This window comes from Hyperolius riggenbachi, chromosome 5 (assembly GCF_040937935.1).
Source record: "Hyperolius riggenbachi isolate aHypRig1 chromosome 5, aHypRig1.pri, whole genome shotgun sequence".
Taxonomy (NCBI): Eukaryota; Metazoa; Chordata; class Amphibia; order Anura; family Hyperoliidae; genus Hyperolius; species Hyperolius riggenbachi.
The window spans coordinates 422,425,318-422,447,205 of record NC_090650.1 but is presented as its reverse complement, the minus strand read 5'-3'; the positions used below and the strand labels follow the sequence as shown (position 1 = coordinate 422,447,205).

Sequence of the window (21,888 nt, the reverse complement as noted above, 5' to 3'; positions counted from 1 at the left end):
TGGAGGGACCAACTGAGCGCCAATCCGGAGTGGCGCGCGGGGGAGAGCCCGACCATAAACTCTATGCCTGAAGCCTGATGCTACTCTTTTGAGTGTATTGGATGTTTTTAATTTCGTTTTAATTAACTGTATTATGCTATGGAAGATGTTTATGCTTGCTTTTGAGGAACTTTGAGATTGGTGGATTTCAGAAGCTGCTATATATCGCATTGTTTTTCATATTGGAGATTGGTGGATCTGAGAGGCTGACATCTATCCCATTAAGGTGTTAACTATTCCTCTGTAATGGGGGCAATTGTGATGACCTAGATGATCTGGTAGTGAGGCCGATCAGTGAAGAGGCTCGAGAGCTAGGAGGGGGGGGCTAAAAACTCCTCGCTGCCTATACTGACTCCTGTGATAAGAGTCAGTACGTCTGGTGAGTGTAATCTTGACCATTTAACTATAGATCGCCTATCAAAAGCTCAGAGAAGACTACAGAGATTGGATCGTTGTCTTTTGTTAAAGACTGCTTATTATTGTACAATACCTGCTTACTAATGACACTGAGATAGCGCTGCTGATGAATTTCAATTTTTTGGTGGGGATGTGGTGATCCTTAACAGTAGCGAAATCTAGACTGTAAATTGCAGCCAGAAGAAGGCTGACAGTATTATATTGTATAGCTCATATTAATCGGTTCTGAGAGTGTGGTGTGTTTCTGGCGCAGTGTTTTTACCTTTATATTGTATATTTCGGTATTGACTTTGGTTCACATTAGGTGTCATGTGAAGGTGAGGTTAGCTTAGGGTTCATTGGTATTGGCTGTCAAAATGACATACTTAAGGTGTACCAAAGCAGCACAAATAAAAAAATATATACTCACCTAGGTAGCAGGAAGCTTTTGGACTATCCATGTCCTCCTCACCCTAATTGTGGCCATAAGGATCTGGAGGATCCTCAGAACATATCAGACAAGAGCTTGTCAGGTAGGTTATTGTAACCATGCTCCTCTTAGTGCAGCATGGCCAGAAGCTGATGAGAGATCTTGCACTCGAGTGGCGGTCTCTGCAAGGCTCTGGCAAGCTTCTGGACCAACCAAAGGCTTCCAACTACTGAGGTAAGTATCTAACGCCTCCCACTTCACTTTCACATAGTAAAATCCTTCCAAATTCTAACTCTTGTTGTAGCTTCCTTTGTGCCTTGCTCTTGACTAGGTCATTTGATGTCTATCTATATTGCAAACAGGATTAAATATACCATCATAGTTTACTTTTCAAGGTTTATCATTGAAAAAAAAAGTAATGTGACCCAGTCATACCTCTATATTACATTGAATTGGCAGCAGAGGGGTGTTGCCCAGCTTGAGAGCAGCTGAATGAGGTGGATGAGGTCAGGTGATCTGTGCTGCCAACTATAGATTGGCTGCTGCCTCCTCTCAGCTCCTACCTCCTAGGAGGAATCTGGACAGTTTTCTGTCCAGTAAAATTGTACCGTTGCCTCAACAGGAAAATGAGCTACAGTATGCAAAAAGTACAGGCATGCACTGCCCAGAACACTGAGACAGAGAAATCTTGACAACGGTAGAAAATGTAGTGCAGAACAGCAACCAATCAGGATCTCATTCTCATCATCTACCCCATGTTTGCGCCAGTTGTGCTCCAGTTTCCCCTGTACCGGTTCTGATAAATCTGTCCCATTGTGAATTGCTAATTAATACAAATGAACTAATAGAATACAAATGAAAGAAGAGTTAGTAAAAAAAATAAAAAAGACGCAACATAAATATTTATTACAACATAAGTAAACACAAGGGGGGCGATCAGACCCCAATAACAGAGAGCTCTGTTGGTGGGGAGAAAAGGGGGGGGGGGGAATCACTCGTGTGCTGAGTTGTACGGGCCTGCAGCTATGCCTTAAAGCTGTAGTGGCCCATTTCTTTAAAATTGCTCTGATCTTTATGGGGGTTTTCCACTGCAGTCCTCAAGTGATTAAAGTGAACCTTCAGACTAAAAATCTACTCAGCAGCACTGAAAAGGGTTGGTGTTTCTTTAACAGTTTCACGGCATCAGAACTTTGTTTTTCTTACGCAAGCCTCATTTTTAGCTGCACAGAAGCTAAGCTCCGCCCCATACAAGAAATCTGCCCAGGCATTTTCCCCTGATGCTGTGCAAGGTATGATGGGACTTCTGATGTTGTTGTTCTCTTTCTGCTGTTTTGGCACAAATTTGTTTTTTTATTTATTTTGAATTTGAGATTTGAAGCCTACCGCACGCAGCTGGAAGGGGCGATCAGGACACAGGACAGTTGGAAATGTGTCTCATGCTCCATGTCACCTCCTTTTAACCAAAAAGATGGCTGCCCCCATGAAAGATTGCTGCCCCCATGAAATCACAAACATTTGCCCATTCTTTTAAAACAGTGTGGGTACGAGATTATATTACCTATCTATTTTAATTAACATAATTAATGTAACTTAATGACAGTATGTTTGTTTAGGCTGAAGTTCCCCTTTTACTTTAACCTGACTCTGCCAGGAATAACTCTAAACTAATTTATTGGCCCATTTCACTAAGGGCAGTTTGGTATTATATTAATAAATAATCATTTAGGTATTTTATATTCCCCCCCCCCCCCCCCCCAATTCACCAAGATTTCCCACAAGCTGTAGACGTTTGTTAATTTACTGAATCCCTGCTTGGTAAGTCTCACTAGCTGTGGAGCAGGTCAGGCAGGAAGCTGAGAGTCTGTGTTCATCAGTCAGGTTTTTCTGTCCAGTTCATCCCCAGTATCTCTTTAGATGTGCTGCAGCCACCAAGGGGAGCTCTTCTGTATACCAGTATACAGATAGTCACATCTAAAGGGATACAGAAAAGCCTTTTAAAACATCTCCTTCCCCTGCTCTGCATTCTGAAGTTCTGCCTTCCAGAGTATCATCCCAAATGGGACGAGAAGCAGAGCTGAGTGGCTCTCCCTATTGACTGTCTTCCACATCTGTCAATGTTACCGCATGGAAAGTGTGAGTTATCGCCTGGCCAGAGCTGGAGGTAAATACCAAACACTTTTTCTTGATTTAACAAATGCTATAATCTTTGTGAATTGCAATTTCTAGACATTTTTGAGGTATTTACTGCATATGTCGGTAATTTATCTCACTAGTCAGTAATTTTAGTTTTCAGTGTGATAATATGTTTATTGAATTGGCATTTGGCAAGATGATTGGTAAAATCGGCTGTTTTCTGCATTACCAAATGAAGTAATGCTTAGCAAATTGAGGCCATTGAGTCTAACTAACTGAGGCACTTTGGGTATAGCCTCACCTTAACCTATAGCCTATTTATTTTTCATTCTCTATTCTCTACCTAATGCTTAACCCTTCCCCCAACCCATACTTCTTGATCTTACCCAAACCCTAATGTTATGCCTAGTACACACCATACAATTCTCTGTTAGATTTTTCTGTTAGATTTTCTGTAAGATTTTCTGTTAAGGTAGCCATACACTGGTCGATTTGCAATCAGATCGACCAACAGATAGATCCCTCTCTGATCGAATCTGATCAGAGAGGGATCGTATGGCTGCCTTTACTACAAACAGATTGTGAATTGATTTCAGCATGAAATCGATTCACCATCTGTAAGCTGCCGCCCCCCCCGCAAACATTACCTGATCTGGCCGGCGCGAGTCCCCCGGTCTCTGCTGTATTCTTCTCCATGCTCGGCTCCAGCTTCACTTCACTTCCTGTCCGGGGAAGTTTAAACAGTAGAGGGTGCTCTATTGTTTAAACTTCCTGTCAGGACAGGAAGAAGTGAAGCCTGCCGGAACCCAGCGCGGAGAAGGAGCAGTGGTGACAGCGGAGATACGCGCCGGCCGGATCAGGTAATGTATTGCCGCTAGCGTCGGTCGTCGGACATTTGAACATCGCTGCCGATGCACTCCCGACCCGCCGGCGATCGAGCAAAATCTTCCGCACAGACGGATCGTCTGGAGCGATCGTTTTTGGATGGAAATCGATCGTTTGGTCAGTGTTTGCGCAACGATTTCACAGCAGATTTGATTACAGTGATCAAATCTGCTGTATATCGGCGGGAAAATCGTTAGGTGTATGGGCCCCTTTAGATTATTTTCTGTAAAGTACTTGTAGAGACTGGTCATTATCTCTGGTGCATTGTCTTCTGGTTATCCCCTGCTGAGTAGAACAATGCCTAATTGTAAGGCAGATAGATGGTTAGATAGAAAATTTCCAACATGTTGGAAAATATCTATCTGGCAGGTAAATCTAACAGAAGATTGTAAGGCCCGGTTCACACTTGCGGTTTTGCAAAAACCGCACCGGATGTCCGGACCGCACCGGAGCCGGATCGGACCTGAACCGTACGGTTCCTGTCCGGATCCGGTCCGGTTGCATACGGTTTCCGTGCGGTATGAACACGGTTGCGGTCCGGATCCGGAAGAGATAACAACCTGTATAAAAACAAAAAAAAATGTTGGGGTCTGGGAGGTCAGCAGAAGGGGGACCTGTGGAATCAGGCCCTCCGCTGTTTAGCACTCACCTCCACCTCCAACATGCTGCCAACATCTCCAGCTCGTGCTGCTCCACTCCAAAATGGTTGCCCATGTGTCCCCGATACAATATCGCCGCAACAATCCTCATAGGAAGTGGGGTAGAACATCCGGATTTTTTGCCAGTGTGTTGTGCGCTCTCCGGTTCTCATTGGTTTCCATTGGCCGGATGGTGCAGTCCGGCTCCGCCCCGGATACGGCTGCCGGAGGAGCCGGACCAAAAAATAGCGCATGTTGGAACGGACACCGGAGTCCGGATCCGGTCCGGCTCCGGTCCGGACGAAACGGACACATGTGAACCCTGGCATAGACTTACATTGCTATGCCGTGCGTCCGTTTCGTCCGGCCAGCATGCGGTGCGGCTCCGGCACGGCTATTCCGGATAGCCACCGCTAATGTGAACCGGGCCTTAGGTGTGAACCTAGCATTACGTCCAAAGGCTAGATACAAGTAATTTGAAACAAATGATGAATGATCGATGAGCATTAACTTTTACAAATATCATTGCGAAATTTGCACTGAGTGACCTCACATGACAAGGCGTCTGCAAAAGATTGTTCTTCCAGGTTAATTATCTTTTCTTTATAGGGCCTTCGAAGTGATGTTGTTTACTCATTATTTATTCTCAAATTGTCCAGCTATGATGAACACGTTTCATAGGTGGCATTCATCTGATATTTCTCTTCCTTCTGCTTCTGGATCGCTAAAATGAACACTTCTGACATGCCACTTCCTTTGATGCACCAGTACGACCCAAGTCATTTCTGGCTGAACGATCATGTTGGTAGACATCGTTGAGTATTGTCAGCAGTAAATTCGTAATCATTTAGGGAGCCTTATTGGTGGAAGTTGTTTAGTTATTATTTGACATCCCTGCGTTTCAAACAGCTCTTATCTCATGTGTATATGTAGCTTATCTGGTAAGCATTAACCTAAGCCACCCCTAGAAGACTCCTAAACTGCTAACCCTATTTTGCCCCGACAATTCTAAAGCTAAATATTTGGGATACTTTCCCATTGGCTTCAGCACTTTAAATGGCTTAATTCATAAGTCATCCTCTTGGATCCAGGTTGACAACTTTCATTCCACAGAATTTCCACCCTCTTGGGCTTTCAGCATGAAGTTCCAGGCATGACAGGTTGCAGATGTTATATTAAGCCCCAGATTATGATTTTTGTGCCAGTTTTATGGTGGATCGGTGCTTTTGGAGTCTCGTCCTCTATTCAGTACCGACTTGGCTTTATATTACATGGGTAGGTAAGTGTGTAGCTGACATTCTTGCTCTTACAATTAATAAAGTACTGTATTGTGTATGTTCTACTGTTAGAGCTATCAGTGATGGGCGAAAATGCCAATATTCTTTTCACATTCATTTTTGCAAACATAATGTGAAATTTGTTTTTTGAGCGAAAAAATACCATTGAAAATAAGTTGGGGGGGGGGGGTGGTTTTTATGAATTTTTGCATTAGAAACATAGATTTTTCACATTTTTGGAAGAAAACATTTTGCGGTAAAATATTTGTTTTCGCTTGCGCTATTGCACTTTTCACTGTAAAATTATTAGAAATGTCCTGAACTGTTCACCGGCGAACAGTTCCCGGCAAATTTCCACTGTTCGCGTCTGTGGCGAACAGCGAACATTTGACTTTTTGACCCGCCCCCTATACATCATCCTGGAGCTAAACTTTGACCCCTTACCTCACAGTCAGCAGACACATGGCAGTCAATCAGCTAGCACCCCCTCCTGGACCCCCCACCTCCCTATTAAAAAGCAGTTGCGGTGGCCACATTGGATTTATTCTCTGCTGGCTGCTGTTAGTGAGAGCAGGGTCAGATTTCCTGCAGATAGGTAGGGAAAACATTAGCTAAGCCTTGTTCCTCAATGACTACTTGCTGAAAGCACCCCAAATAGCCCTTTTGAGGGCTAGTACATCAGCCTCCTGTTTTTTGTTTTGTGTGTGACACTTCACAGCCCACTGACACCCATAGCTGTGCACTCCACTGCTGTTGCCACATTAGTAACAAGCACAGTACCACTCCAGTGCATTATTTTTCACTATATTCTGATAGTACTACTGCATTTCTCTGTGTTTGACCCCCGTAGCTGTGTGCAGCTGTGTGCACCCATAGCTGTGTTCTGAACGTAATGTGATTTCTGCCCTTTAGGGATTAAAACCTGACTCTGCATCAACTACGTAATTTTTGGTGGGCTTTTGGTATGCACCCCCCTCGGGCATGCCACAGTCCAGGTAGCCTTGAAACAACTTTTCCATCACTTTTGTGGCCAGAAAGAGTCCATGTAGGTTTAAAAATTCGCCAGTCCATTGAAGTCTATGGCGGTTTGCCAAGTTCGCCTGTTCGCGAACATTTGCGGAAGTTCACTTTCGCTGTTCGCGAACCCAAAATTTGATGTTTGGGCCATCTCTAAAAATTATTATTATTTTATATTATTTATTATATTTTTTTTAAGTTGTTTCTAATGGTGGACAATTGATGTACTTGTGTATTGTAAGTATCTAATAAAAAGTAGGTGTTCTCCGTTTTCCTTAAAAAAAATTAAAATTCATTAGTGGTCTCCCTTTTTCCTAAGACTGCATGGTTTTCAGTTCTTTGACTAGTTGTGTGGGATCTGAGGGTAATCTAAAATTGTGTATTGTTCAATTGTCTTGAAACCTCCTTAAAGTGTACAAAATATATACACTAGTCTTAATTAATACTTACCTGGGACCTCCTCCAGCCCCATGAACAGCGCTGAGTCCCTCGCTGTCCTCCTCATCCCCTCTGTTCTTTCACTACGTCTGCCTGTAATCCGATGAGTCAGTGCCAGTCAAGGTCCACTGCGCTTGCTTCCCACCGAGTTCATGTCTCCTGGAGCATGTGTGCGTGGCCGAGTCATGCATGCGCAGACAGCAGCAACTGCCCGGTTCACCAGGAGTTATAGCGGCTTAACGAAGGGGACGAATAGGATGGCGATGGACTCATCACTGCTCATAGGGGTGGAGGAAGCCCCGGTAAGTATAAATAAGCGCTAGTGAACCATACCTGGTTCACTTTAAGAAGTAATGTTTTTGGCCATAATGCTGGGTACACACGATTCAATTTCTCCGACATGGAAAAGTTGAAAGGGGAGCAAGGATTAGTAAAGTGTTCTGAAATTATCATTAGTATGCTAGCAGAACATAACAAAGATTGCATAAGCACCATAAGGCGCCATACATCTAACATAAAGGCTGCAGGATTTCATTTAGGAATTCATATATCTTTGTTTAAGCTTTTTCTTATATTTTAATGTATCCAACCTGAGTACCTCTAGAGCTCTGTTCTTGACATTGAAAGAGACATCTGAAAGAAACCTCAAATGAGCAAAAAAATGTTATGTATGACATCATATGAGAGAGGGGACCTCACACATACTGTAATTTTGGTTTGTTAAAGCGGACCTGAACTCAGAACTTCCTCTCTGCTCTAAAAGATAAGCAACGTCATAATAACCTTTAAAGAGAATCTGTAACATAAAAAATTCCCCTGGGGGGTACTCACCTCAGGAGGGGGAAGCCTCAGGATCCTAATGAGGCTTCCCACGCCGTACATACATACATATAAGGTAATTGGCTTCCCCCTAAATTGGCCCTTTACTACAATTACAATTGAATTATGACGATGGTAGGGATTACATTGTTAGCTCCTCTAAGGGACAGTTAGTGACAACTCTAGATATACTGTAAGGGCTCAGACACTCTATAAGTGCTTTTTTTGCGTGCTTGCTATTGATTAGCGCTTTGTGAGTGCTTTTCAAAAATCACTGTCATTCACTTTCATTAAAATTGCGGTAAAAATCATATAGAAATTGCTGCAAAAATGTACGCGATCGCATCGATTTTTACGTGATGTTTACCGTGATTTTAATGAAAGTGAATGGGAGCGATTAAAATTTAATTTAAAATGCACCCAGAAAGCACTAAACAATTGCAAACACTCAGAAAAGAGCTTATAGTGTGTCTGAGCCCTAAAAGTGCAGCGGAAGATGTTGGCACTATATAAATACAAAATAATAATTATAATGGAGTGGGTGGGTTCGGCTGAAATATCATATGTGATTGGGTTGATCTTTTCAGTAAAGTAGGTGGTCTTGGGTGGCAGAGGTAGAAGTAGTTGGAGGAGGTTCAGGATTGGGTAGCCAGTCAACTGAGGCAAATAAGCCATATGGATTGGATGCTTGAGATGATATGATAGCAGAAAAGTACTGTTCCTTGGCAACAGGAACCACAGTTTGCAAATTATGTACAATGATAGAATGTGGTTACATTGGTTGGCAGTTTTGGATCGGGTCGTTTTGGCGCCACAACCTGCAGGCTACTACATAGAATTTAATAGTTGTAGCCAATCATAGACGATCGGCCACAACTATCGGTAGTTTGGGCACCCGAGTTTTACATTAATGTTAGGCACTTTTGGGTGGGTGAGGTTAGGCATTAGGTAGGGGGTTAAGGTTGGGCCCCTCCGGGGGGAGGGTTAGGTTTAGGCATTAGGTGGAGGGGTGAAGGTTAGGCACCTAAACCAGAGGTTTAAATTTAGGATAGGTGCCCGGCAGGCTGATATTGTACTATTAGTGACTTTTACCAGCTGATGCAGTGCTGCAGTACTACATACTTGGCAGTTCGGTCAGAAGAAGTAAGGAGTTAGGATTTTTTACTAGCTGTATAAAATTGACCAGTTGCAATGGACAATCCTCTTATATAGTCTTGGAAGAATCAGAGAATGCAAAAAATGACCTAAAAAATCTCCTTGGAAATCGGAAAATGGAAATCAGAAATCCACGGAATCGGTAATAGGCTTTGGTGAAAATCAACATTTCTGCACAATCGGAAATTGGCTTTTCCGACCATCCCTATACTTTATACTTTTCCAGTTTAATTGCTCCATTTTGTTACTTACGTGTTAATGTCTGCACTCAGCATTCTTGAATATTGTGTTCCCTTTGTGTTTTATGTGATATCACAGAAATGTTTGACATATAAAGAAAGATAAAAAGCAAGTTTGGCCTTTTCACCAAAATAACTGTCTGATTAATATGACCTGGCCTTTGACTGTTCTTTATTGGAAAAAAAATCTTGGCAATGCGTTAATGGTGACCATAACCTTTTCACAAATACCTAAAGATTGTCCTGGGTGCGGAGGGGAAATGCTACTGATATTAATATTTCAACGTTCAAATAATATTCCAGGATAGCAGAATTTTCATTCTAAACTCATTTCCAGCTAAGCTTGTAGGACAAATGATTAGGCTAACAAGAATGCGGTGAATTAATCATGTAGCTAGTCTGTTTTCTCCGACACAAAGGAAACTCAGATTCTTGTCCAAAAGGGAAAAAAAAGGAACAGTCAAGCCTTTGTCTGGCTGTGGAGCAAAAGGGCCAATGTATAATTTCACTACACGTTTGTGAGTCAATATTAAGTTGTCAGAATCAAACACTTAAGATAGCTTTCAACACAACATAATTAAGCCTGCTGAGAGCATTATGACCTTCCAATATCACAAAGCTGAACTTGTACGAGGTCTGAAATGTGTCATGTACTAAGCCAGCAAAAGAAATAGAAATTCTTCAAAAGATTTTGTTTCTTGGGTAACTTACCAATGACCTTATAATACTTGATGGTCAAAAGTGGACTCACGTTTTTTTTTTGTGTGTTTTTTTTTGTAAAGATCCATAAAAAGCTGTGTTTAGTTAATTAAAGGAAATCTTGTAGGCCATGTTTTTTAGGACATGAACGGAAATCATAATGGATTAAAAAAAAAAAATTACAAGAAAGGCAGGTTAAGAACAGTCTGGGAAGTTCATCATATTTTCTATAACCTCTAAATTCATGATGGTGGCATTTCCTTCTTCTCCTGCATCAACTGTTGCTTCAGATACTCCTCAGTGGGACTGAACTTCTCCTGTAGGTAGTCCCTACATTACTGAAGTCTCCTTTAGGTAAAAATGCTTTACTTCTTTTTAAAGTACAATTCCAAACTTGTAAGTAAAGTTTAAAAATAGGGTTTTGATTATAAATGAATTACCGTAAGTCCTCCGCTTACGTGAACTGTGGGTCCTCTTTGCTTCCCATGCAAGGTGTATTTTGGATATTGGGTGTTGGAGAGAAAATAATGTTATCAGAGGTGCCCAAAAAAGTTTAAAATATTTAAAAACAATTATTTGAAGTATTGTATTAATTATTGTAATTCCATCAGGTTTTCAGGACAACCACACTCACAAAACCCATTATGTTATAATATGACCCTGGTGGGGTTTTTTATTACTATTGATGTTATTATTATTTTATTAATATAGGTCTGTCATCTTCCATAGTGTTGTACAGGGCCCAATGTAGGCATTAGTGTGTAACAATCATTATTAGTACATAATTATGCAGTAGGAATATTAAATAATATAACTATTCATTAATGCTGGTATTTTGCGTAGGTAGCATGTTTTTTATTAAAGAAAGAACATACTTCCAATAAGTTCGAATCCAGGCTGGGAAACTGTCTACATGGAGTGTTTATTGTCTTGGTTCTTTTGTGTGGGCTTCCTCTGGTTATTCTGGTTTCTCCCCACTTCAGGTTAGGTTCACAGTGGGACATTGCAATGTGTTCCCTGTGTTAAAGGAACTAAACACAATGGAATATAAAAGTTGTACTGCATATTACACTACATACAGTGAAGCATACAGACAAGGAAAAGTATGCTTCCCTGTACCTGTTAACATGTGCGTGTAATAGTAACTCACTGAAGCAGTGCCAGGCCCGGATTTACATCACAGGAGCCTATAGGCACAGATGTAATGGCACCCTAGACTTCCCCCTCCATGAACTTACAAACCCTCACCAAACCACACCACTGTGCCAGCTGTCACTCCTCCCTTACTTCCCTTGCCCATCATAGGTAGCTAAAGGTTGTCCTTAGTATTAGGTAGCCAGAGCTATCCTCAGCATTAGGTAGCTAGAGGTGCCCCCGACTAAAGGGAGATCTGGTCAGCAGAAAGGCATGACCTGGGTGAGTAACCTGTTATATACAGTACACTTGGAACTCTGCATAGGTAAGGCAGGAGGCAAGCACTTGGGGAGGGAAGTGAGCCGCCTTTCCATCATCAGGCGCCTGTAGGCACATGCCAACAGTGCCTTATGGTTGATCCGGCCCTGAGCAGTGTATTACCATAATGCAACACATTATACCACAACACTAATGTCAGACTGTAAACGGTGCATAGACTTTCCATTGCAGCGTGTCTTTCAGCGTTGCAATGCCTCCCTGATGTTGCTCCATAACCTCCCACTGTGAACTTCAATCCAAACGATACATAAAAATTTAAATTTTTTTTAGTTTTGACCGATAAATTTAATTGCATTTTCCATTTCTGAGATTAAAATTAGTCTGAAATTTTCCAACATGTTCAATCTAATTTTTGGGGATTGAACGTGTAGAAAAATTCAGACCAATTTTAACAAGATTATATGGTGTGTGTTGGATTGTGAAATTTTATTCGACCAGAAAAAATTGTATGTAATTATTTAGTGCTTATCAAACTTTATTTATTGTTTATATAAGCAAGAAAAAAAAGAAGTAATAATGAAAGTGTATTGATGTAAATGAATAAAAATATTAAAATATAGAGATATACATGAGAAATTTAAGTCATATAGGAAAAGTTGAATAAAGTATATTAGAGAAATTATGTTGTTAAATATAATTTAAAGGGTCAAGCATTTTGTTTTGTTTTTAAATATTTTTATTGGCAATGATTTAAGCAAAATAGTGATGGATGTCAATTATGATCTTATGCTATGTTTTGGCTGAATACAAACTTTGTGCTCTCGATTTTTCAACCCAACCAACTTTTTCTGATTTTTTGATCATTTCCTCCGAAATTGCTGCAATATCAATCACTGGTTTGTGTGGTACCTCAACTGAATTTCTCAAAGCTTTTGATCAACTGAAAAATTGGATCGGATTGGTCGAATCAGACACAAGTAAAAAATAATTGTAATGTGTGTGCTTACTTTTAGATTATGAAAAGGTCAGTGGACTATAACATTGGTAGGGTTTAGACTGTAAACTCTTCTAAGAGACAGTAACAGTAACATAGCGGGACTTCCTTGGACATTTAGTAACAGTAACATGATCATATGCCAAATACTATGCAAAGTGCTGTGGAAAATGACAAAAGAATTGAATAGAAACATGTCGGTTAAATTATATGGTGGGAAGTCCTTGTTTGGCCTACGGTTTTTCTAAAGAGTACCAGAAGTGATGTGTAACATGATAAGATAAACATGTGTTGTGCCTTCAATGAGATGGTAGGAGAATCTACCACATACTACACGCTACAGTCTAGCAACATTACCCAAAGCCCTACTCCCAAACGTTTAAATCCCATTCCCATTTACTCACTCTCTCCCTTGCAGCTGGTGATATATCACCTAATCCTGGGCCACAGCCTGCTGCCACCCAAGCATCCCCTGCTGACTTGCTTCACACACCTTTACAGCTCTCTGTCCACTAATAGCCTCAACATCACTCTTCGCCCCAACCTCATTTCCATCCATCCCACCCACAAACACATGCACCCCCTACCCTGCGGTCTCTGGAATGCCAGATCTGTCTGCAGTAGACTTACAGCGGTACACAACCTCTTCCTTTCCAAAATCCCCACCATCCTCTCACTCACTGAGACATGGCTCACCCCCTATGACTCTGCCACAGAGGCTGCCCTCTCCTACGGTGGGCTTCACCTCAATCACACCCCAGATCAGACAACAGGACAGGGGTGGGTCTGCTCCTCTCCCCATCCTGCACCTTCCGTGTCTTCACCCCACCTCCCTCCCTACAATTCACATCATTCGAGTCCCACACTATCCGCCTCTACCATCCCCTCCCAGCCATTGCTGCGGTCTTATTTCGCCCTCCATTGAGCTCCAGTCCACACTTTCTTGACAACCTTGCCTCCCACACATCCTCTCTTCTGACCTTCCCACCATAATTATTGGGGATTTCAACATTCCCATTGAACCCAACAACTCCGTTATGACCCAGCTACTCACCATGGCTAACTCTCTTGGCTTAGTACAACATACCAATACTCCACCCACACTGCAGGTCACATTCTTGACCTAATACTCACCAAATCCACCACCATTGCAGACCTGGACATCACACCCTTCCCGCCCTCAGACCATCACCTTCTCATCCTTCAACCTCCTCACAGAAGGCACCTCCCAACCACCCGCCAACCCACCTGGTCGATGGCAGCAAGATCTACGTCAGCTCAACCCTAGTGTCCTAGCTGACCCCCTCCATGCCCTCTCCTCCTCTCTCCCCATTCAAACCTGTCCTAATCTTGCTTCAGCTCAGTATCATCAAACCCTCTCATCAAACCTTGAGGAAGCTGCTCCCCCAATATTCCACCACAATCACCCCTAACCCCCCAGACCTGGCTCACCACCCATACTCGCAACCTCCAGAGGTTAACACGTGTCACTGAATGGAAATGGAGGAAAACTCGACTTTATCAGGATTTACTACAGTATAAGGCTAACCTGCTACATTTCCACACTGCCCTTGCTGATGCTACGCAAGAATACTTCACCAAGCTCATTGGAGCCCAAGCTTCCAACTCCCGGCGCCTCTTTGCCACTTTCAACTCCCTGCTTAAACCCCCGCACCCTCCATTTCCACCCTCTCTGCCATGTATTTAGCCACCCACTTCACCAACAAAATTGTTTCCATTTGTCAGGAAATATCCAGCCTTCAATCCTCAGCTCCCGGGGTGGGAGCTCCCATCCACCTCCTCCACCATCTTATCCTTCTTTCACCTCCTCCAGTCCTACTACCATTGAGGAAGTCAACCACCTACTGCAGACTTCCCATACCACTACCTCCCCCCTTGACCCTGTCCCTTCTGACTTACTGCGTTCTTACTTCCCGGATTTGGCCCCAGTCCTCACTGCCCTGTTTAACCTCAACCTATCCACAGGCACATTCCCCTCAGACTTCAAGCAGGCCACTGTACTACCCCTGCTCAAGAAATCCTCCCTCACTACCCTCTAACTATCGCACTATCTCCCTCCTCACCTTTTCCTCAAAATTCCTTGAGCGTCTAGTTCACAAACGCCTGACCCAGTTCCTCAATGCAAACTCCCTGCTAGACCCACTGCAATCTGGATTTCGGCCTGCCCACTCAACCAAAACAGCTCTCACCAAAGTGGTCAATGACCACCTTAGCTAAAGCTGAAGGCAAATACTCCATTCTCTTCCTCCTTGACCTTTCAGCAGCTTTTGACACAATAGACCATCCCCTACTCCTCCAGTCCCTCCAGTCCATGGGCATTCATAAACTTGGCCTGGCCTGGCTTTCATCCTACCTCTCCAACTGCACCTTCACAACCTCCTTAAATGAGTCCTTATCTACCCCAAACCATCTCTCGGTAGGAGTCCCCCAAGGCTCGGTCCTTGGCCCCCTACTGTTCTCCCTGTACGCATCCTCCATTGGCAAGGTTATCTCCTCCTTGGGTTTTAATTATCATCTGTATGCAAATGACACCCAGATCTACCTCCACACCCCTGACCTATCCACCACTACCATGGACCAGGTCTCCTCCTGCCTATCAGCCATCTCCTCCTGGATGTCTGCTAGATTCCTGAAACTAAACCTGGACAAAATGGAATTTATGATCTTCCCACCCCGGCCATCCCTGACCCTAACAAATGTGAATGTGTCTGTTACCACACTACCATTCACCCTACCTCTCAAGCCCGCTGTCTGGGTGTCACCCTAGAATCTGCACTCTACTTCACCCCCCACATGCAAAACCTCACAAAGTCCTGCAACTTCCACCTCCGTTACAACTGCAAGAACTGTCCTTTCCTGACCTATGCCACCACCAAACTCCTCATCCATGCCCTCATAATTTCCAACCTTGACTACTGCAATGCCCTTCTGTCTAGTCTCCCTGTGACCCAAATTGCCCCGCTGCAGTCCGTCATGAATGTAGCAGCCAGAATTATCCACTCCTCCCATCGATTGGGATGATGCACTACCTGTCCCAGTAGAGGACGTCAGGATGTGTGCTCCTAATCCATAGATAGGTTGATGCAATGAATGGTTGCATGTCTGCACTATGCATGTTACAGGGACTGAGTTAGGACACCCATGTTTACCTGGGTACTTCTGCGCAGTGTACATGACTAAGCAAGAGAATGCATTCCTTTGTGAACTAAGACCCCGGCTTTTAACATAGCTGTAGGGATAACAGTGGTGCCTGCCTGGATAAGTGAATCTGTGAATGCATTTATTTGTACATTTGCATGTGAGTGTGCAAAGGGTTAATTATTCTGGCCACACCCCCTTTAGCACCCCCCTTTCCTTAAATTATTTATTTAAATGTCCTAACTAGAGGCGATGTGGATTTATGTGGTTTTTTTTTCTTGTTATGGACCCTTGTGGCCAGGGTTTCAATCTAGTGCACTCACTCCTTCCCCTGTTTGTGTTTTTTGTCAGCATGCACTCAGCTTATGCTGGTGTATGTGCATTGTGCGCATGGATACTTTATGTTAGCTCCCTTTTGCGATTGGTATGATCTGTCCCAGGAGAGGACATCAGGATGTGTGCTCCTAATCCCTAGATAGGTTTGATGCAATGAATGTTTGCATGGTCCCCTACCTTTTCTGTTACCACCTTTACATCTAGATTGTAAGCCTTTGGGCAGGGCCCTCCTCCTTATGTTTCCTACCTGTTCACGCACCTCCATTACCGTACACCCATGCTATGGATTTGAGTAAACTCTACTTGCCTAATCTCTATGCCCCATCCAGTGACTGACTAAGCATTACCTTGTACTCATACTGTGCAGCATGATCTGGTTTTTCTGTGTTGTCTTATCGCTGTATGTCACCCCTAAATATTGTCTGTAACCTTAACTAATGTACAGCGCCACTTAATATCTTGCCGCTTTATAAATGAAATAAATAAATTATAAATAAATACCCATGAGTTCATAAATGTGAGCTGGAATTCCTTAAAAAGAGTGTGACCAGGAAGTCTACTATCGTTCAAGTAGGGAGCAGTGCTGAAGAAATCAACTGCCAGTGGTTGTTTAAGTAACAACCTAATTTTGTGAGAAATATTCTTTTTATTCCTTGCACACCAAGTGATGGTCTACTTTCTTTAATTTTTTTTTAGATAAACTACGTAGAGTTAGGCTACCTTTTTTATTTTGTTTTCACACCGTAAGGGTTAAAAAATCCAAGGCCCTTATTCAATTTACTTTTTCTCCTGTTTTCTCTTAGGTGATATTTTTTTTTTTTTTTTTAATTTTTAAATACTTTGCTTCCACTTAGGGGAGCTTCAGCATGTGAGCATTTGCTGGCTAATATGAAAATAACTATTGAACTATAACTATTGAAAATACTATTGAAAGTATGGGGTGCAGCATGTACTAAATTACTTAAAGAGGACACACTCTCCCCATATTCTCCTCTGTGGGGTAACCCTAGTCTACTAGCCTACCTGAGCTGAAAGGGGATTTGCCTCCTTAAGCATGTTGCCTAAAAGGGTCAATTGCTGACTTTTGCTAAACTGATTTTTGCTGATCCCCCAAATGGGATGCTTTTTAGGTATCTGCAGGGTCGGTACACCATGAAAGCCCTATTTCCCTATCCTATTATGCTAAAATCTGATTCTTTAGAGGCCCTGCTGTTACAAGAAATGAATAGAAAACCGCTTTCACAAGCTGTATGAGAGTTTGCTGGACACCGGTAGTGTAGGAGTGGAGAAGGTGTTCCAGTTGTGGAGGGAGGAAGTCCCTGATTTGCAAGAGAAGGAATGGATGAACTTATTAGAGGATGGTAGGGAGTTGGATCTCAGCCAGAGATAGTCTGATCCAGACTAAATTTATCTTTAGGGTCTACTCTAATCCTCTCAGACTGGCACAACTGTACCCCGGGTGAGATGCCCATGCTATGTTGAGGCTGTTGGGGTTTATCTGCATAAGATGTGTCCATGTCGGAGGCTAGTCTCTTTCTGGTCGCAAGTCGGGGAGGTGCTGTGCAAAGTTTTTGATGGTCCGTCAATAGTCACACCAAAGGCTTATCTATTGGGGGTTGATTATGATATTATCCTGGGGGCTTCCCGGGCATGCATTTGGAACATACTGTGCTTTTATGCTACAAAGCTCTGGAATCTACATTTAATACAGGTGTAGCCCCCAACAGTCAATGACTGGATTGAATGGGTTGGTGATTGACTTCATCTTTATAAACTTACGTATCTAAATTAGCATTGACCACAAAAGTTCAATGAGCTGTGGGGGCCGTGGGTTGCATATCTTGACTCTGATAAAGAGTTCTTGTAGCTATGTGATGTGATTGACCAAGTGGTGGATGGGAGTGACCATTGGGGGTGGGAAAATATCTTAGGATGGGTGGGTAGGGTGGGTGGGTAGTGTAGGGGACCTGTTTGTATTGTATTTGTATGTTTTCCCGTGAGAAAAAGACAATAAAAATATTTATAAAAAATAAATACTTAATATATATATTCAAAGCATTCTAAATATAGTTTTAAAGGGAACTTGAGGTCAGAGTGACATGGAGGTTGCCATATTTATTTCCTTTTAAACAATGCAAGTTGCCTGGCTGTCCCCCTGATCATGTGTTTCTAATAATTTTTGCCATACACCTGGAACAAGCATGCATGTCAGGTGCATTGACTCAAGTCTGACTAGATTAACCACATGCTTGTTTCAGGGTTTGAACTTGTGACTCAGTCACTGGTGCTAAAAGATCAATAGGCAACTTGTATTGTTTAAAAGGAAATAAATATGGCAGCCTTCATATCACTCTCCCCTCGGGTTCACTTTAAACTGGACTGATGCTCTTATTGCCAACTTTCTGCTGGAACTTGTCAGTTGTGTCTCTTTTAGGATGTCGGCATGCAAAGCTTATGGTGACCACCCCTCCTGCCTCTCCCGTCTTTCCAAAAGTAAACTCTTGCCTCATGGAACTCTGTAGATTTTTCCAGCAATGTCTTTGTATTAGTCAAGAACAGTATTCAAGACACAAGAAGAAGAGGTACATATCTGCAATAAAATGTTATTTTTTTATTACTGTATAGAGTTGTGTGGTTATGTCATGGGAAGTCCTCTTAAACTTATGAGTATCCAGCTATGGACTTGATTGCCAACTCTCTCCCTATCTGTCATGTGTTAGGCCTTGGAAGATAGGAAGCAAGCATGGGTGCTGCTTGGCCCATGGGAACCATGCGGCTGCTTGGGGCCTCACCCACTGCAGGGGCCTCCCATGCTGCCAGAGCTGCTCTGTCTGTGACTTGTATGGCCACCGCTGCCTCCCCGTCACTCACACAGACCTAAGGTCAGTGTCATTGTGAACAGAGGGGAAGTCAGTGCTCCTGCATTTGAACTGTGCCACATAGTTACTGTGCACTGCTTTCCTCTCTTCAGGTTCGGGGTAATCTGCAGGTCTGTGCATGTTGGGTAAGGAAAGGCATCAAGAAGCTACATAACTCTCTGATGCCAATGCCCTATACCAAGGGGGAGGGACCCAGGGCTACCTATGCTGGAGGTGGCTACCTACTCAAGGGACACCTTGGCTAACTATATTATTATTATTTTTTTATTATTTATATAGCGCCAACATCTTCTGTAGCGCTGGGGAGGAGAGTGCACCTTTGGCTACCTACCTATACTGGAGGGCTACCTATTTATTTTTTGGGGGGAGGGAGGGGGGGTGAAGGACATGGTTGGCTACCTATTACTACAGGAAGTGGACATTTGACTGGAGAAAGAGGGGGGGAGGGTTGACATAAATTATGTGCTTCTTGGTGCCACAAAAACCTTAGCAGCACCCCTAGTGGTAAGGATAAGGAACAGGACACGGGGTGGGAGTACATGTGACTGGGCTTCCAAACAAGGAAGTCCAGCCAAGCAATGGTATTCACTAGGGGAACTATCTTGTTAGTCTTGTTGCTACTGAGGAAGCAAAGCAGCACCGTGTATGGCACACATATTTGCAGTTCTCTACAATATTGCTTTAAAGCTCAACTTCACATACAATTCGAATTAATTAACTTAGCTGGTTTGTCTAAATAGTGCACAGGTGTAAGTATTTGTGTGAACAAAGGCTTCTGCTGGTAAAAACAAAACCTATTTTAAAAAGTTATCTTTAACAGATCAGTTAATAGCGTTAACAAGCTAAGTGGGAAGAGGAGCACAGACACACCCCTTTAAAAAGGCCATAATTCTGCTCACCGTAGGCCCAACTCCCGAGGGATGTTATAATACATACGGATTTAGGGTACTCACCTCAGGAGGTTGAAACCTTTGGATCCTTTAGAGGCTTTGCCTGTCCTCTTCCACCAGGCCATTCAAGCACTGAGACCCACAACAAATCGCTTGTTGACAGCTTGTGCATGCGCACTAGCACGGACCCACTAGGCTTTTTTGGACAAAGCTGAGCATGAGTGGGGCTGTGCTATTGCATAGGTGCAGTGCGGCTCCACTTCTCAGCCCTGGATCGAGCGGGTGGAGGAGGACAGGGGAAGCCTCTAGAGCAGGTATGTCAAACAGGTCGTACAAGGGCCAAGGTCCTCCTCACACATTTTTGACGCAGCTCAATGGGTCTAAATCAGAAAAGGTGTGGTCTATCAGGTAGAACACATTCCTCTCATTCTCAGTGCATCCTAAGTACTGGCATGGATCTGGCCCTTCAGGCCTGGAGTTCGACACCTGTGCTCTAGAGGATTGATAGGCTTTCCACTCCCAAGGAGAGCATCCATATTTGTGCATTGCAAGCCTCCCAGGTTTGCTTTAAGTTTTACACAAATGCTAAAAGTAGGATTTTTTTTCTTTTGAAGCTAATTGGCTTATACTTTTCAAGGTTTTTTTTTATTTGCTGTCACCTGCATAAGTTGTAGTTTCTGAGATTTCAGTATAGTGATTTGTATGTGTGCTAGTTGAATTCAATGGAAAAATGTCTTTTCTCAGCAAAACAATGTAATTGCAATATAAGCTTATCAAGAAGCTAACACACATCAACACAAGCTCTGCCGCTGAGTGTCTGCACATCTACGACATCAATTGAGCCATTCATGCAGTGTAGCTCTATGGACTGTGACTGGAATTAATCTCTGGTGTCTTTTGGCTGCAAATGGCACTCTTTGTTGAATGGTTATAGATGCAAACATAGTTGTCCATCTGAAATGGTTGCAGGGAATTCGAGCTGTATCCTTTGTGTTACCAATAATCACAGGAGCTCACTTGAGTGTAAAGGGGCCCAAAGAATGGTTAATTTCAGCGTTCGATTGATCGATCGCAAATCAATGCACAATTGATTTTTATTGATTTTAATCGATTTGATCTATCTGACAGGATGGAAAATCTAGGTCAATCTGCTGCTGGCAGAATTCAATGACCCATAGAGTTGCATTGGATCTAATGGTGCAGTAATGCCTTTAGATTGATTTTCAATAGATTTCCAATAGATTTAATTATGAAATCTATTGGAAATCTGTTCCTAGTGTGTGGCACGCATCAGATAGTTTCCTGTCAGATTCGACCTGACAGGCATCTGACAGAAATCTATCTGATGGTGAAATCTGCTGCAAATCTATCAGTGTATAGCCACCTTAAGAAGAGCCTATCTTTAACTGGATCCATCCCGAAAAAAGGTACATGGAACCTTTATGGGTTGCTTAACTCAGAGATCAGTCCATGGGTTTGTCTCACAGGTGACAACCGAGAAAGAAGGGAAAGTAGACTCAAAAACTTTGCAAAAGTATATCCTAGGACAACCTAAAGTGGTTAGAAACAAAAATACAAAGAAATTTAAAAAACAGATATGTAGCCAAAAACAGGGCCAAGGCCATCAAAGGGAGGTCAGAGATCAGGCAGAGGGCCAGGGCTTGAAGCACTCAGGCCAACTAGTTATAGGGGCTGAACCCTCTTCAAAGCATTTAGGAAAATTAGGTTTTAGGATCGGGTAAATGGAACCAGGATACAGGGAATGGGCACAAGAGTCCAGATGTAGAAGATTGGATACAGGGACCAGGATACAAAAACTGGACACAGGAATACTCAGAGTACTGGACAAGAACACAAACCACAAGTAAAGCACTGTGTTAGACCACTGAGCTATCAGAGCATGATGAAGAGTAGGGATGCTCATTCAGATTCTGCGGAAATTTCCAATCGGAAATCAGCATTTCCTATCGATAATCGGAAAACAGAAATCGGAAACCAGATTTCCATGAAAATCTGATTAACTGCTACTCGGTAATTTTAGCCCAGTTACAT

At 42.8% G+C, this 21,888-nt stretch overlaps 1 protein-coding gene across 1 annotated transcript in view; it reads left to right on the top strand.

Annotated features, from left to right (window-relative positions):
* The window catches only part of LOC137519461 (uncharacterized), a 200,065-nt gene that overhangs the window by 27,691 nt on the left and 150,486 nt on the right, over positions 1-21,888 (top strand). The window contains exon 7 of the mRNA XM_068238415.1: positions 18,502-18,649. Within this exon, the coding sequence (XP_068094516.1) occupies positions 18,502-18,649 (148 nt within the window). The remainder of the gene's footprint in view (positions 1-18,501; positions 18,650-21,888) is intronic.